This window comes from Symphodus melops (genome assembly GCF_947650265.1).
Source record: "Symphodus melops genome assembly, chromosome: 9".
Classification (NCBI taxonomy): domain Eukaryota; kingdom Metazoa; phylum Chordata; class Actinopteri; order Labriformes; family Labridae; genus Symphodus; species Symphodus melops.
Genome location: NC_136699.1, coordinates 20,350,754 through 20,367,967, shown reverse-complemented (window position 1 = coordinate 20,367,967; position 17,214 = coordinate 20,350,754). Strand labels below are relative to the sequence as shown.

The 17,214-nt window shown below is 40.4% G+C and overlaps 2 protein-coding genes across 4 annotated transcripts; one reads left to right on the top strand and one right to left on the bottom strand.

Annotated features, from left to right (window-relative positions):
- Positions 1 to 719: 719 nt before the first annotated feature.
- cab39l1 (calcium binding protein 39, like 1) lies at positions 720 to 4,422 on the bottom strand. Of its 3 annotated transcripts, XM_079352275.1 has the most exons (9): positions 3,979 to 4,416; positions 3,314 to 3,451; positions 3,056 to 3,220; positions 2,780 to 2,898; positions 1,880 to 2,048; positions 1,748 to 1,807; positions 1,602 to 1,667; positions 1,351 to 1,494; positions 720 to 1,158 (listed from the first exon to the last, which is right to left on the bottom strand). In XM_079352275.1, the coding sequence occupies exons 2-9, from the start codon at positions 3,428 to 3,430 to the stop codon at positions 967 to 969; spliced, it is 1,032 nt and encodes a 343-aa protein (XP_079208401.1). In that variant the 5' UTR covers positions 3,431 to 3,451; positions 3,979 to 4,416; the 3' UTR covers positions 720 to 966. The 3 variants fall into 3 exon arrangements, with proteins under 3 accessions (XP_079208401.1, XP_079208399.1, XP_079208400.1); XM_079352273.1 differs by having other exon boundaries at positions 3,056 to 3,451; positions 3,979 to 4,422; XM_079352274.1 differs by lacking the exon at positions 3,979 to 4,416 and adding an exon at positions 3,548 to 3,794 and having other exon boundaries at positions 3,056 to 3,451.
- A 2,362-nt stretch (positions 4,423 to 6,784) lies between these two features.
- On the top strand, positions 6,785 to 15,652 carry phf6 (PHD finger protein 6). The gene is made up of 11 exons (XM_079352413.1): positions 6,785 to 6,948; positions 9,742 to 9,902; positions 10,184 to 10,285; positions 12,264 to 12,397; positions 12,483 to 12,529; positions 13,327 to 13,484; positions 13,568 to 13,711; positions 13,801 to 13,905; positions 14,006 to 14,139; positions 14,543 to 14,660; positions 14,826 to 15,652. Exons 2-10 carry the CDS (start codon positions 9,771 to 9,773, stop codon positions 14,658 to 14,660), a joined length of 1,074 nt encoding a protein of 357 aa, XP_079208539.1. The 5' UTR covers positions 6,785 to 6,948; positions 9,742 to 9,770; the 3' UTR covers positions 14,826 to 15,652.
- Positions 15,653 to 17,214: the final 1,562 nt, after the last annotated feature.

The following is a 17,214-nucleotide window of genomic DNA, read 5'->3' as shown; positions in this document are numbered from 1 at the left end:
ACGTTTTAATCCTTGTTTTAAAATGAATCATTGCGATCTTCGCTCAGTTTGTACGAATGACATGAAGTGGGATCAATTGGTTTATCCTGGCTGTCCATGTTGGTGGGAAACGGATGGCTGCTACCCTGCAGCATTATCTGATGCTTTGTTTCTATTTTAAGTGATGTAAGCCTCGCTGAGCACGGCCTCAAACTCACAGCACAATAAATTGATTTTTCTATGGTTTTGATTTTCTCTTCCTGTGCCAGCTAATGCATCTGTAAGAACTGCACTGCGGGATCACTCCTGACAGCTTTAACCCCTAACACATGCAACCAATAGCCTAACGGCAACACAGAAATCACCAATAACTATTTGCTGACCTTGTTGATGATCCATGCAAGTCTGCCAAAGCCCTATATCGGATCATTTAAAACCTGTACAACAAATCTGCTAACAATAAGGCAAAAAAAACCAAAGCTATGCATCAAGTTAGACTAAGCAATGATCAAAGAGAAAGAGATTACTGTATGCTTTAAACCATGAAGCTGCATTATAAAAATAATATATTTACTCTTCAGTTTTCAATCATTAAAATATGGACATGTTTCTGAGAAAATTTAAAGAGCAGCTCAGAGCTCCCGTTGGCTGGGAATGGGGGCCAGCAACAAAGTATGCAGAGGGGTAACAGTTTAAGGTCCAACATTACAAGAAGGGACTAAATGCATGTCATAATCATCTAAGAAGAAGCACAATGGTTTAATAACAGTTTTCAGCCCAATCAGGATGCTGTGGATGGAAATCAACTCCACATCCACACTAACAAAAAAAAAAAGTGAAGGAAGTTATCATTACTTTTTGTCCTATATTTTTTGAGTTAATATTGACTCTTAATGAAGCATGTTTTCTAAGCTGGCTCTCAGCCCTCTGCAGCTCCAGTCACCACCTGTACATCTACAACCTGATGGAGCGCTGTTGCCTTCCTCTTTAAGCTTCCTCTGGTGCGGCGGGCTTCTTCAGGTCACGGATCTGCTTAATCAGATAGTTCTTCTCATCACAGAACTGCTCGTCCTCTGCTCTGTCCGTCTGAAAGTGGCTCAGGAACTCCACCAGTTTGGTCTGGTTCTTCAGCAGTATGTCCAGCACAGGCTGAGTCTTGTTTGGGTTTGCAACAAATACCTAGATACAGACAGAGGGTTCATGTAATATTGCATTTCATAGAGTTACATTCTGTGATTAGATGGCTGAGTCAACACAAACACCTTTTAAAAGCACATTTTTTTATAATCACATCGGCCTCAATTTCTTCAGAAAATGTCTTTCATTTCAAATATGAAGTTGTGCACCGATTAAAAAAAGTTGAGTACACACCTTGAAGACATGGAACGCTTCAAACTGGATGTTTCGGCTGTTGTCTCTGAGCATGTTCATCATCAGCTTTAAGTTGTCTGCCCGACTAATGTATTTGGTCATGACAGTGAAGTTGTGTCTATCCAGAAGAAGTTCCCCCAGGAGCTGAAACAAGCACTTAACTTATTAACAGCCACTTTGAAACAGGGCACAGTTGACTTGTGTCAGTCACATCTGAATGAGTCACTTTAACAGAATAAAGGAGCTTTTACCTTCAGTGACTGACGTTTGGTGACGTAGTTGTCAGAATGCAGAAGCTTCTCATATTCTGTGAACACCTGGTAAGATATTTTATTAGCATGTTAGACACAGTATGAGCAATGTTTTTAAAGTTCAAAAACAAGACCAGAAAGCTTACTCTGTCGTAATTGTTCTCGAGGAAATCTGCACACATAATCTTGTGTCTCGTGAGGAGATCCTGAAAGGAACCAAGATATTAGACACAAACTTTGCACGGTATGAAGATGCTGAGAAAGGAAGCACGATGTACCTTGAACGAAGCGAAGGCGTCTGAGGCGATGTCAAAGGTTGAGAGCTCCACATAACGGAAGAAGCAAAAAAAGTCTTCAGAGAAGAGCACCGTCCGTGCCAACGGCTCATGTCGCAGGCACTCTCTCAGCATCATTCCACAGTTCAGAGCCACTTCTGGACTCTCATATCTGCACAGGTTAACAGGTGTCATTAGCATCATCAGATTTCCTTATAAACCAGTTACAAAGCAAGCACTGTTGATGTAGGGCAAACAAAAACAAAAGACTAGCTAAAGCCACTTTAAACACCTTTTAATCTGTTCAATATGAAGTTATGAAGTTTATATTTGGCCTCATTCTCCATGATGAGGTACGCTTGTTTTGCCTGATGATAGCCAACTAAATGCAGGATGATTTTCAAAAAAAAAAAAAAGTAAATGTTGACTGTTTTTGTGTCCCTCTCTTACAATCAGGCTAAACAGCAGTCTTTGCAGACAAGGTAAGTTCAAATCAACAGCCAGGCAAATCCATACTGGAAGCGGCAGATGATATAGTAAGAAACAATCCAACATAGACCGACTCTTATGTGCAGCAATAAAACATGTTGCTCTTTGAGTGAGCTGAATGCCTGGGCTTTTTACAGCTGTGAAATCAGCGTTCGACTATCGCTCTTGTCATCTACATGTGTAACCCACAGTTGAATGCAACATGTTTTTGCTCGTCCCTCTGGGAGTTGTTGAAACACATACCAGCTAATGCGGGGAAACACAAGGCATGTTGAATAACTTTGAGTTTACAAAGAAAAAAGTTTTAAAAGTAACTGTAAAAAAATAGCCCTTTATGTAACTGTACATATGAAGCACTCACAGTGAACATGTATCAAATACTTAGTTCCTGTACCTGAAAAAAAATGAACTTACCCTTTCAGAAGCATGAAGAGGATCTGGGGATGTGTGGAGATATATTCTACAGTGGGTGTGCGGGTGCCAATCTGACGTCTCACGATATTGCTGAACAGATGAACCACATCCTTCTTCCCCTATACCAAAAAAAAAAAAACAAGTACAGAAAGATCAGACAGATGATAGAGCAGGTGCTGGTGATATAGTCATTCTTGTTTTGTGTTAGGCAGTCCCACTGAATTTGATCAATATCTTTAAATTCGTGAGGGTGGGGTACAAATAACATCTCCTTACCTCAAAATCAATCTTTTGCAAGTTTGCAATCAGAGCAATTAGGAGGTTGGTGTTGTACAGCTCTTGTGCAAGCTGAGCCACGGCTTCGGTTTGAGGCTCCTTGTCACCTGTTCCACTCAGTATCTCTTTAAGTGAAGCCAGATTTTTGGATGCCTCCTCTGCAACCTTAATTTCAGAGAAATAGTCGATGATGATCAGTACGTGTTGAAAACGAGGAGCAAATGTTGAATGCGAGACAATAGAAACAGTATAGCTGACCTTTTCAAGTTTTTTGGTGTCTGCAGCATCCAACTTCTCCATGTATGCCACATTCTCCTTCAAGCACTTGACTATTTCAGCAGGGCTCTTCTGAGACTTTCCAAAAGGAAAAGGCATGGCTGCTAGCGTTTCAAATCCCTGAATAAATACAACACTGTTTTAGGTCAATGTGGACTGCAGTTATTTAACTTCCTGTCGCTCCTGTAGCGTCGGAAAATGGCTGAAAGTCTTCACCTGAGGCAATCCAGGCCACAGCTGAGTTACTTTACAGTCCCACTATATAAACTTAAAAAGTAATGCCTGACTCACGGTTTTAGAGGCCATTATACCACGAAGAGCTAGCCACCGTGGCTAACATTAAACGTAGACAAGTTAGTTTTCAAAGATAAGATGCAGGCAGTAACCTTCCTGGGACGTGTTTGTCCTTCTGAAATAGTTTCTCAAAGTGAACATCAGCTCGACAAAACTAAACTCAAACATTGTTGCCTTGACGACGGACTTAAAACACAGAATAAGACTTTAAAACATGTTTACGTTACAGCCAAGTTGGGCTAGCTTGTGACCTAGTTAGCAGTAGCAAGAAACAAGCAAACTAGTGTCCGTGCTTTGTAGAAAACACACATAACAACCTGCTGAAATGTTCAGCTCATACTGTCAAGACTCACCGTGTGAACTCTGGATGAGAAGCTGAAGGAGGCTCGGTGGCTAAAGGTTAGCTAGCAGGCTAGCAAGTTGTCTTCACTTTCTTCCCCACTTTAAGGCGAGTTTCTTTGAACTTGTCTGTATCGTTATCTTTAATCTGTGATCGTAGCTAACTAACTAGCGTCTCACCAGAAGTGCAGCTACAAGTTGATCAAACGTACGACTTTCATAGCTGTGATATTTAATGTAAATCTCTCTACTCGTGACCGTTTGTCACCTAGCTGCCTAGCTGTGAGGAGAGAGCTGCTGGGCTGGCCTGTCTGACAACTTCATTTCCCTGAAACTCCCGTCCTCTCTTCATACCGGGGACACTGGGCGGCTGTGTTTTGCTTTACAAACTGACTGCCACTCATTTGAACCAATGACTCCAACTACACGATGCTGTGGGAACTGCCTCTTCACTGTAGTTGCGCATGTTTTAAGACTTACACATTCAGTGTGGGTGGAGAGATCAGAGACTCCAAGAGAAGCCGCGTAAACCGGGCTGCCCAGAAAATGCAAACAAGCGCACACATTTCCAAAGACACGATGGGGCAACTTTCTCTTGATACGTATGGAGATTGGGCATTTCAAACACAGACATGGAAAAGATAAAATAATATCTTCAATATAGATACTGTAAGGTGTGTCTAGGGCACGCTTAGGCCTACTTATAGAAGGGTTTTCTTTGTTTTCACTATTTTCCACATTTTAGAATAAGATTTGATATTAAAACAATAAAAACATTTCATTTCTTTTTTCTCTTGAAAAGAAATGCAAAAAAAGCGTCAACTTCACTATTTCTAAATCTTGTAGGCCTATTGCATAAAAAAAAGAAAAAGAAAAGATGAGCCAAATATAACTTAAGGGGACACACTATGACAAATCTACTCCAACAGTGTTTTTTAACATAGTTGGGTGATCTCAGTGTCTACCAACCCACAAAATGTGAAATAAATCCATCCAGTCTTTAGTTTGTGTTCTGCATAAGTCTTACCACAGAGACAAAAATGTTTTTGTTTTTTTAATTATTATTATTATTATTGTTATTATTATTATTTGCTCTCCTAGTGATGTCACAGTGGGATTCTGGTAAAAAGAAGGGAAAAAAATCCCCTCCCTCCATCCATGGACTCCACCCCCAACTGAGAACAAAACTTTGGCGCAGGTCGGCCATCTTTATTCTTGTTAGTGAAGGAGTGATGTCACCCAGGAAAACTTAGGGGCTCATTGCAGTTAACTACTCAGTCTCGTCAATCTACATAAAACATAACACTTTCAAATTACGTGCCATGCATACGCCAAATTGCAATTTTGTGTGCATGACTTGCAACACATCCCGACTGCAAGGTTAGTAAAATGGAATGGGAGAGGTTAGAATAGTTATCTTTGGCCCCTCCCAGACCCTTATCCTAAGCCTAACCAGCAGACCGACTTGCAACACATCCCGACAGGTTAAGGAATGGATTCTTGGATGGGTAACCCCTTGACTCCTGACAGAAGGGGATTATGTACATTCTTATACTGTCATGCTACTTCGCTGGTGACGTCATGACGTTGAAAGGTAAAGTGTGCGCTTCTCGCTATAGAAGTTAGTGGCAGGGATTGGCGTATCATATACACTCAAAATTGCAATTTGGCGTATGCATGGCACATAATTTGAAAGTGTAATGCTGTGTTATTTGTACACAGACTGTGAGGCCAGGTTGGCCTTTAAAGAGACACACATCCAAACGGAGCGTTCCAAGTGAGCTGGTGCTTGATTCACATTATATTTTGACCAAAGCAGGATGTACTTTGCATCATAAAACTTTTTTTCTCATGGAGCTAAATAAACTGAATTAACTTCCTGCCTCTTTATGATTTCCCTCAAAGTAACCTTAAGGGTCTGCTTTGTTAGATCTAATGATTTATAACACAATAAGATAATTTATTAATGCAAATTCTTCTACTCAACACAAAACACACCCTTCATGTTTTACCCAGGGTTCACATAAAGGACTTTAAAAATAGTTTACGTCATGGCACAATAAACAGTGACTGACATTCTCAATATGGTCTTTGAGTTGCCTTATTAATTTTGACAACATAAGGTATTTGATTATAATTGCTCACAAGCAGTTTTTCATTGGGCATGCGAACCTTCTGACATCTGGTTGAAATGAAATCTTTATAGTGCAAGTTGTTGTTTCCCAACTTCATTTAAGTCTTATATTTTAATAAATTTGATCTATCAGGGTTTGTTTTAAATCCCTTACTTGTCACTCTCTATAACAATACCATCATGACACAATAGCCTATTAATTTTCCATCTTATACAGCAGTTTCCATTTAAATGCTGTTTCTCATCCATGGAAGTTTTAATTTGTAAGTGGCGTAAAGTGAGCTTCTGACACCTGGCCACATAAGCTGTTCATTTTGCATAGCCTTCTGACTCTTGTTAGCAATAAACAAGTAGGTCTGTGTGTTAAATTACCCTCTAAATATCTTTTAGTATAGAGTTTTTCTTTAAGACACTACCTAATTTTGGAACCCATTTACATTCATTTTATATATTTAAGGATACATGATGAACAGGATAACCAACATTTCACATTTATTCAGTTGTTTTAGTGTAGTACTCAAAGTATACCTCCAACTCGGCTTAACCCTTTATTTAGCCTGTATCTGCTATGGTGATAATTACTTTTTAGTCAATTTTATAAAGTTTATAACTGTAACTTCAACCTCCTTCATCTTTTCAAGATTGAAACATGGCAGCTTTCAAACGTTAATGATGCTTTTATTTTGAAAGCCACGCCCGGAAGTGTGGCGCCCTTTGTATACTACAGCTAGCTTCATGCTAGTATGAAAAGCCCACGATCACTTCTGAAGGACGGAAAGAAACACTGCCACTGAACGGAACACTTTACCATCTTTTCACTTAGTTTCAGTGAGAAATAACACTCTAGCGGGTAAGTTGTGAGCTGTGTATCCGTGGCTGGTTGGTAGCTGTTTTGTTTCGTGGCCTGTTGTGGTTTTAGGCCGTAATGCTGAGCTGCTCTCTTCCCACAGGGACACATCACGTATGGCGCTCTTTACTTCGAAAAGGTTTCACCGCCTGTCATGATCATTTCCCACATTTAAAGGGAAATATTCACAGTTATTCGGATTCGAGCACAAACACAACACCGAAGAGTGATATTTTCCTCCTCTCGACCTGAAGTTTTCCCTCATGAAAAGGCCTTGAGAGAGAGAGAGAGAGAACGAGGGGGAGCGGGGTCTTGAGATGTTCTGAGTTTAAATTGTTTTTGTTACAGTTAGTTTGTTGGAGAAAGAGGCACACACCCCCTTTAATTCAAAACTTTGGAGGAGAGCGAGGAGGAGGTACTTTATTGTATGTAGCTTGTGCTCTTTACAAATCAGCGACACAGTGCCGTATAGTACACAGTTGTTGTGATATGAGAGCCTGTAAGTGAGGATGTTGAAATAAAGGGAGTTAGATTTTATTTACATGCAGAGGATTGTGTGATAGTGCACGCAGGCGCCGCTGCTGCAGCCGCCGCAGTGAGATCCTGGCCCTGCTGTCATGGCTGTAATGGCTCTAAAAGGCGTCGCAGACAGCAAACTGCTTTTGTGATCATGAAAACCCTTTCGTTTGGGGACTATTGAGGACTGAGTTGAAGATGTATTTTATCCTGAAGTGTCATTTGTGTGGCGCCTCGGGCCTGTTTGAGACACGAGGAAACATTTCTGCTAATGACAGCACACATTTCGAGGTTGTATCTGTGGAGGATTCAGTGAGGAGGTTTTCAACTATTCTCTATTATTTCAACACTCAACTAATCAATTAAATAATCAAGGATTTTGATACTAGGGTATTGAAACATATATAACATGACGAATATGATGCAATAACGATATTTAAACATCCAAGTGACTGTGTAAGTCACATCAGGCTTATGTGTGTATGTGTATATGTATGTATATATATGTGTATATATATATATATATATATATATATATATATGCACACACACACACACACACAGTTAGAGATATTATTTACATGAGTGCTTTTCCAATTTGGTATGAATTTTAATGAAATAAGTCATATAGTTCCCTTTCATATTACTATTGTTGAATGAGTAGTGTGTGTCAGTAGCGAGTGTTTCCACCATTTGCCTCATTGACACTTTGACAGCGACGTCTCATGCTCCTAACTAGCGTCATCATGATGTTGTTCTGAGGTAATGTGTTCCACTCCTCCACAAGCATTACATCCAGTTCTGCCAGGTCGCTGCTTCGGCTGGTCCCTGACGTGCTCTATGGGGTTCAGGTGAGGGTTCATTGCTGGTCATACCATATGAAGCACTCCAACTTCCTGAAGTCGAGCTTTATTGCGGTCCATCACTTGTGGCGCTCCACTCCTGGGTCTGTCATGAACACTGCCAGTAGTTCTTTGTCTTGCTGCAAGTCTGCTGATGAATCTTTGAGACACACAAAGTTCACGATCAACATCTGACCGCCTGCTACTGACCTGAAGGCGTGCTATGGCCGGGGAGCGTTGCTCATCCGTTAAGTGACGTTGTGTGTTCATGGCTGCTTGAATGACGGACTGGGAATGACTTACTGACAATACCAGCGTTTTATAAACCCAGAACGTTGAAACGGGTTGTCTTCTTGTATTTTTTTGGTATTGGCCCCAGTATGTACGGTGCACTGTACACGGTGAGACACAAAATGAGGTGTGTCTATCTCCTTAATACAATTGCCTCCTTTTCCCAAAAATCACTGAAGTGAAACACACACACACACACACACACACACACATTGGTATGATGGAAGTTGTGCATTTGAGAAGGCGCTAAAGTGCAGCAGTACAGTATGCATGCAAAATGGGAAATATTTAACCATACTTCCCAGTGTGCACACACGGAAAAAGTTTGACTCCGTGGGGTGTTATTCACTATAAAAAATCGTCCCTGAGTTTAAAGTCAAGTGGGTTTCCTCTTCCTGCTTATTCTATGATCAAGGAATTACAATCTCTCCCACGATTGTTTGCATCTACCTCATCCAACAAAAACACTTAGACACATTAATATTTGATCCTCCTAAAACATGAGCAGGTTCTCGCATAGTTCTGCCTCAATCAGGAGGGTGCTATTCATATAGAAGAGCTCTGAGGCTGATGCAAGGCGGAGGATCAAACTGTGATCTGCCTGCCTGGGCTCTCAGCTCCGTGTTGGTTCTAGCAGTAGAAGTGAACTTTCTTTTTGTTTCTTGGACAGGCTTCCTGATGGTCTCAGTGCAGAGGCTTGATTCATACTTTCACAGAACTCTATATTTAGTGAAAGAAGTTTAGAGCACAGATTGAGCTCACATTGTTGCGTTTAACGAGCAGTACAAGAAAGCAGAAGTATAAAGTTCAGGCCTGGTTTGTTTTTAAAACACTGACAACTCGACAAACTGCTTTTCTATCACCCTATATGGTTTTTCATGAATTCTTCTTATTCATTTCACATCTCTGAGAATCATTCAAATTCAACTAATGGCATCCTTTATGAATCAGATAGGAGCCGTATTTGTGGGGGGTGCATTAGTGTGTGTGTGTGATGCTGTTATAAGATTGTGTGTTATCGTTCGGCAGCGTCACAGGATGAGTACATTACACTGCTTTTATAATACCTGTTCTGTGTTCTGTGGGCTTTCCAGCAGCATGTTTGATGCAGAGTTATCTTATCATATTTCATTCCTTTTCTTTACAGACAATTAGGCAAAAGAGAAGCGTTGGGTCATGTCGGGACAGAGGAAAGGAGCTGCTGCGAAGCTGCCCAAATGTGCCTTCTGCAGGACCAACCGGGATAAGGAGTGTGGGGCGCTGCTAGTGTCTGACATCCAGAAGGTGGCAGCCCACCATAAGTGCATGGTGAGAAGATGAATGCACCGTCCACACTCACTTGTTTCATTTGTTTGTATGAGGAAACATTTCAACTAACAACATTTCAAAGTATTCATCAGAAAAAAAACAATCAAATAATTTCTTTGTGTTTGTGTCTGTGTTCATCCATGTTCCCTCTCACAGTGTTGTAGTAACTGTTAAATTAGCAGAAGAGAAGGGAAATAAAACATGGGGACATTGTGCATACCATCATCACATCAAAATAAAGGATTTAAAACCATTGTTTTCAATAAAAATGTCCTTTGCAGCTTTTCTCCTCTGCCTTGGTCACGTCTCACTCAGACAGTGAAGATATCGGAGGATTTTCCATCGAGGATGTGAAGAAGGAGATCAAGAGGGGGAATAAACTGGTAAGGAGCTTCTGTGCCTCTCAGTGTTACATCAATGAATGTTTGCAGAGACGTGAAGAAGGCATGTTAAAGGGCTTTAATGTGAGGAAAGTGTAAATGAGTCTAAATGGAGGCGAAGCGGCTGTGAACAGTGTCAGTGCCTCGGACACACAGTCGAGCTTTAAAGGACAGAAGCTATACTAAACATGGAAGAAAAACCGCGTCACATGAGCCCATCTTATCAGCTGTCCAACACTGTTAAAAAGAACACAAAGAGGATCTGCTCTCACAGGTTTCATTTATGTATTAATGTAACTCTGATTTAACCTGGTTGATCCCACTGAGATGAACCTCTTCTCCGTGGGAGACCTGACTGAGACAGTTGGGAGCACAAACACAAGGTTACAGACACATAGAGATTGATTTTTACAAAAACACTCAACCTGGCAGAGATCCTCTCAATTAGAAAGATTTCAGTAGTTCAAGCAGTCGAGCTAAAAACTTGAACATCCTTGTAGAATCTGCTTCCAGGTCTTTCCTTTTGAGATTTAAAAACATTTAAGGACACCAGCAGTTTCAAGTTGATCTGTCAAAGATCCCATGCTGAGGGTGCAGAATACGTAAAATCCCTTTTCCCCAGTTTCTATCCGAGTGTTTGAGACAGCGAGCATGAAGAGGTGCTGAGAACGCAAAGAATACTGGACCTTACTTTCCTGAGTGATTAAAAACACATCGATAGTGAGGGAGCAGACCAAGAACAGCTTTGTGTATATAAAGATGTACCAGTGCACCACGGCCATCCTCCCCGAGAGTCAGAGCTTCCCAAAGGTGCGACATGTATTCGAAGGTGTGACGTTGAATATGAAGAGGACGCACTGCAACTCTGTGTTGCACTTAATTGTGTTTTTATCATGTTTGAATTCCAGCAGAGTTCGACACTTCATCGTCACGTCATTTAATGCAACGCCGCATTTCTGAAGCTGCACATCGATGGAAGTTTCCGGTTTCTGGTACTTAGATGTGTCATCATTAAACTGTGTAGTGTTATCTGGAGCGACGATAGCCTGGTGGTTATGTCGAGCGCCCCGTGCACAGAGGCTGTAGTTCTTTGCCCACTCTCTCTCTTTTAACATTACTGCCTCTCTTTAGCTGTCCTATCCATTGAAGGCAAACATATTTATTGCAGTCTGAGGTCATTCATTTCATTTGTTCACAGACCACCTTTTTTCCTGTTTAGAGTTTAAAACATGCACATAATCCTGTCAAGCCTGATGTGAAGACGTTGATGTCAGAGGGGAAATGTAATTTCTCCCATTCACCTGATGTGAATATTTCAGGCATGTGATTTTATTTTTCTGTTTAATCATGTTTTTTTTGTTTTTTTTAAAGATTTATTTTTTGACTTGTTGGCCTTCGTTAGAGACATAGGACAGTATAGGACAGGACGCGTATAGCCTCCATACATGGGGGCGGCGGGTACTAATAATGGGAAGCTTTGGGGTCCACATCAGGCCTGACGGCTGCCAGTTGATGAACTTTTGTGTTGTCTATAAAAAAAACCCCACAAACATTACCAATATACCAACACCAATATATACCAAGATAACAATATATTCATTTTTATTTCAAATAACTCAACAAATCACTTCTGGGTTGAAAACTACGTCTGATAAATGATAAATGTTGATCATCTCACTTGATCAGTTATATCTTCATCCACAGCCGGTTCAAGTTTGTTCTGCTTCTTTTCTGATACGTTTGGTTCGGTCTTTTCTCGTTTCATCCCCACAGAGATAATACTCTGATGATGATTTGTGTCCTTTGAGACAGACAGTTAAGACAGCATGATCTGTTGGGAGAGATGACCCTGAAGGCCAATATCATCAAGTCACATTTCACGTTACTTGTTGACTCATGACGTCCCTGCTTGTCAGAATGTTGAAGGTTGCTCATTAAGCTTAAACCTCTTTCTGAATGATCTCTATCACCCGCCCCGCAGATGTGCTCTTCGTGTCACAGACCAGGTGCTACGATCGGCTGTGATGTGAAGACATGCAGGAGGACGTATCACTTTTATTGTGCTGTGAAGGACAAAGCCCAGATCAAAGAGAATCCCTCACAAGGGATTTACCTGTGAGTCACTTTGCCTTTCCATTCTTCTTAGACATGTTTTTCATTCATGTTGGATTGAAATAATTTCCCTTTGACTCCCAAATAGTGTCTACTGTCGCAAACACCGGGATGCTTCTCAAGACGGCCTTCAAGGTAAAACACGTCTAATATCTCAACAATACCCACTCCCACTTTTTTTTCTTCACAATAATACATTTTTTTTCTCAGGGAGATGATTGCCTCTTTATCTGTCATTTAAGCACAGTCAAGCTCTCAGCGAATGCTACGATATTATCACATCTATCATACTGCATCAATTCTCAGGCTCAGGCCTCACAAACTACTTTAAAGCCGAGCATCTCTCTATACAACCAAACAATAAAAATCATGGACAAAAAAACCTATAAGAGGGCACCATTGTCGCCCATCACAGAAACATATTTATACTCAGATGAATGTTTAAACAGCTGCATGGTTTGTAACGAGGCGTCAGGATTCTCGATGAGTCAACACGCAAGCTTCAGTAAGCGCTAACCGGAAAGATCAGCCTGCTCTGTCGTAGGAACGTATACTTGGGAACAGTTGACCCACAGAACTGAAATTGCAACGCAGTTTTGTTTCTAACAAAGGTTCTAAATCATGGCTGAAGGAGAAATATTGTTCCCGCACATAAGATCACAAATGTCAAATCATTAACTGCCTTCTCTTTGTAAATGTATTTTATCCCTGTTGTATTTATAACTGAACGGTTGGGTTAGTCTTTATTTCTATTGGTTAATTCTAAACGCCTCCTGTGGAAAGGTGTTGCCATTTAACGTTTCGCTTTAAATGCTGAGAGAATTGCGTCTGGGTTGTGCTCATGGTTAAATGATAGAAAATCCATGTCAAATAAGCAAAAAAATAAACAAGTCTGTCTTTGTGAAATGATTTGATATGTTCTTTAACCACAGATGAAGAGGAAGGTGTGGCCAATGATTCCGACTCATCGGCACCACAAAGTAGAGGCCGGGGAAGGTTTGAGAAGGGGAGAGCCAAGGTCGGCTCTCGTGGCCAATCGGAAGACGCTCGCTCTGCCTCCTCACAGGCAGATGAAGAAAGTTCCTCCCATGTAAGGCAGATTATCCGTTCACACACTGGAATCTGTGGAAGTGACTCGTAACATTCTGTTCACTGTTCTGTCCTGTGATCCAGCGGGACAGGTCTCCTCTTCGAGCCAGCCCAGGAGACGGTGGCCAGCGATGTGGCTTTTGTCACGCAGGTGATGAAGAGAATGGAACGAGAGGAATGCTTCACACCGACAACTCAAAGAAAGTGGCTGCACACTACAAGTGCATGGTAAGATTGTTGTTTCTGAGTACATGTCTGCATACGAGCTTGAACAGTATTGTATTTGACATCTTTCTGTTATGTATGATCCGTCTTAGCTCTTTTCATCGGGGACAGTGCAGCTGACAACAACATCGCGGGCGGAATTTGGAAATTTTGACGTGAAAACAGTCATCCAAGAAATCAAGAGAGGGAAAAGAATGGTGGGAAAATGTGTTTTTCTAAATGCATAAAAAAGAGCAAGAGTACAGATAGTTTGAAAGAGAACTAAATTCTTAATTCTGTTGGCTTTGTTTTTTCCAGAAATGCACACTGTGCACTCAGTTGGGCGCTACCATCGGGTGTGAAATCAAGGCCTGTGTGAAGACCTACCACTATCACTGCGGCCTGCAGGACAAAGCCAAATACATTGAAAACATGGCGCGTGGTATTTACAAGTAAGCTGCACTTCTCAAGATAATCACATTATACTGTGTGTGTGTGTGTGTGTGTATATATATATATATATATATATATATATATATATATATATATACAAATATGTACATTATACTGTATATAGCCTCTTGCTTTAAAGCTGATTAACATTTGACTGTAATCTATTTGAACATTTTTAACCTGGAGACGTTCCATTTATTAAAGCAATGGATCCATTGAGTTCATCTGCACTTTGATATACAGTTTAGTGAATTTTTACTTTCCCTTTAACAGAAGAAGGTCATGTCAATTTGAACCATATTCCTGAGTACTGCAGAGGTGCCCTTGAGCAAGGCACCGAAACCCCAACTGCTCTGATCTATCTCTATCTTTCTATCTATTCTGTCTATCTTTTTTTATTAGACTATACTGTAAAAACCACAGTGGCAACGAGGAGAGGGACGAGGAAGACGAAGAACGAGAGAATCGCAGTAGAGAGAGGGCAGCGATTGACACGTCAACGCAAGTGAACGGCAACTAGGTACAATAATTGATTGTTGGTTTTTTTTTTTTTATCAAGATGCTTCAAATATGTCAACATTGAATGTCAAACATTTCAAATGTTTAATTTTTTTTATCCAACTGCAGCAGTGGAATGAATGGAGTTCATAAATGTCTTGTCATTCTTATGATGCTTTTCTTTCAGGTTGGCATCTCAGATGAAACGTGGGATGAAAACAGAAGAACTCAGAGATGAGGAAGTGATACGTTTTTATACTGAATCTTAGCCTACTCACAAACCGAGGTCTTTAGGCTCCCGTGATTTGTTCTCACAGCTTCTTTCGATAAATAGACAGGAAGCCCAAATGTTCACCAGATGTCTTCTTCATGAAACCCTGTTTTGAGTTGGCTAGATGATCTTCTGACTGACTGATGGTTCTGTGCAAAGCACTGGACTGCTGCAGGATCAAGAAGAGTCATTACTAACCTTTCCAAAAGTCTGAGATAGGCTGAACTTTGAAATACACGTATTATTGCTGTGAATAAGATGTAATGGACTGATCTTTTGATTGTCATTTGCCACACATCCTCACGGCCTACATGCCCCACACTTACTGAAATGGACACATTCTTGCTCTTCCTTTGCTACGAAAGGACTCATTTTTAAGAGGGGTCTGTTTTGTTACTCGTCTCTATCAAGTCGTGCAGTTTGATTACTTTGTTTCTGTAATCATGTCTTAAGAATACCTTTTTGATGTTAGCCTTTTTATTTTCTTGATATGTCATATTTTGCTACTGTATTATCATTATGAATCATTTTTAATATCTGGATTTCAGACAGTCACAGTAACAAGTTCTGCCAGCATGCACTTGTATTTTCTCACTGTTAAAGGAAGCATTTTGTTATTTAGCCGCTAGAGGGCAGAGTAGAGCCCTTAAGCAGATTTGGCTTGACTTTGTTTGATGTACTACTTGTATCTCGACAAATGTACCCATGGATGATTTGAAATAGAAAAGATTTTATTTTACACACTTCATGTGTAAATCGAGTCTTTTATTCGTAGGTGTTTTCATGCACAACTCGGAATACAAAGCTCTTGTCACATCTCGTGACAGGATGTTCCATTTCATTCATTTCAAACCATTCTCAAAAGGACACTGAGGTTTCTCTGATTTCAGATTTCACAAAGATTACAAGCACAGTAAAACAAAAACAAACCACACTCAGATAAACATTCAGAATCAGATAAAGCTCTATTTAAAGCAGTTATAGTTTAAAACATAGTGGCTCCTAAACTCTGGATGTAGAAAGGGAAAGACCCCAATCTCTAGAGTTTGTTTTAAGGCGATCCACAAGTTTGGGGCATCAAAAGAAAATACTGATTTACCGAGTTCAGTGAAAGCTTGAGAGTCTGTTGGAAGCCTGGGCAAAAAAACAATTTTGGGCCCTCCAACCAGCGTTCATCACCTTTTTGTGTTTCTTTTTTCTCTCCTATAGAAGGCTAATTCCTCTTCATTGACTTATATTGACAAACTTTTTTTTTTTTTTTTCTTTTTCTTACAGCGATAATGCATGCAACCAAATCTGAATCAGCTTTAGTAGCCAGGTATGTTTAATGCACAATGAATTTAGCTTCGGTAGACTGTGCTTTCTTCGTACAAATGTAAACCATAAATATTAACAACAATTAACAAGTAAAATAAAACAAGTAACTATAGACTAATATGTACAAGACTAAATAAGATAATGCAGTGGTGAGTGGTGCAAAAAGATGAAGTAAATGTTAAGTACCTATCTTTTCAGTATTTACATTATTGTGTGTTTAGATGACTACTTAAATTAAACAATATACATATACACCCTGGTTATCACAGTAACTGTATCGTTCCAGGGTTATTTTACAGCAGCAGGTCTCCTGAACAGCACTTTGCAGGGTAACAAGAGTGAGTGCTGTCACATGGGGCCCCTTTAGGGAGGTTTCCTGCTGTCATCGCAATATTTGCACATTGCTGTTGTTTAAGTTTGTGAGCCCTCAGTATCAAATCTATTTAGGCACTTAATTTTAAATGTTACATGTTAAAATGTACTGTCTTAAAAAAAGCGTGATGCTCGACGGAGTATTAAAGGTTGTATCAGAAGAGCAGCTACGCAAAGATGATAACAGGGGAGCCTTCCTCTGCCCCAGTTTCTTGCAGTCTCTTTTCAGGGTCCTGGTACTAGTGTCAATGTGATGCTGATGTGCCGAAAGAGGAAGTATTTCCTTATTAGTCAAACCTATAAAGTTTAATTTCATAAGATGCTCGACGTTCCTCATTATCGCACAGGCTGCTCTTCACCCCCAACACACCGCCTCCATGTGGCCCGAATATCTCTACATACAGTAGTCACCTTAAAAGGAGCTCGTTAAGTGTTCTGAAATACGGCCACTCAACTGTGCACAATACAATTTAAGTGAGTCATGCTCACCCACCGGAAATGGGTAATACCTAACAAATGATGTATAAACGGAGAAATAAGAAAAAAAAGTGTTGTATGTTCTTTCTGGGTAGGTTTGCGCTGCAGATGGAGCGTTTACCTTCAGTGATGGGCGGGG

What these genes read in the sequence shown, in the direction of transcription:
- phf6 (XM_079352413.1), top strand. Translation starts at nt 9,771, where the DNA reads ATGTCGGGACAGAGGAAAGGAGCTGCTGCGAAGCTGCCCAAATGTGCC. An exon ending in TTCTCAAGACGGCCTTCAAG is followed by an intron (nt 12,530 to 13,326) that starts GTAAAACACGTC and finishes CTTTAACCACAG; the next exon opens with ATGAAGAGGAAGGTGTGGCC. An exon ending in ATGAAGAAAGTTCCTCCCAT is followed by an intron (nt 13,485 to 13,567) that starts GTAAGGCAGATT and finishes CCTGTGATCCAG; the next exon opens with CGGGACAGGTCTCCTCTTCG.
- cab39l1 (XM_079352273.1), bottom strand. Translation starts at nt 3,430, where the DNA reads ATGCCTTTTCCTTTTGGAAAGTCTCAGAAGAGCCCTGCTGAAATAGTC. An exon ending in TCGAGAACAATTACGACAGA is followed by an intron (nt 1,668 to 1,747) that starts GTAAGCTTTCTG and finishes ATATCTTACCAG; the next exon opens with GTGTTCACAGAATATGAGAA. An exon ending in AAGCGTTCCATGTCTTCAAG is followed by an intron (nt 1,159 to 1,350) that starts GTGTGTACTCAA and finishes GTCTGTATCTAG; the next exon opens with GTATTTGTTGCAAACCCAAA.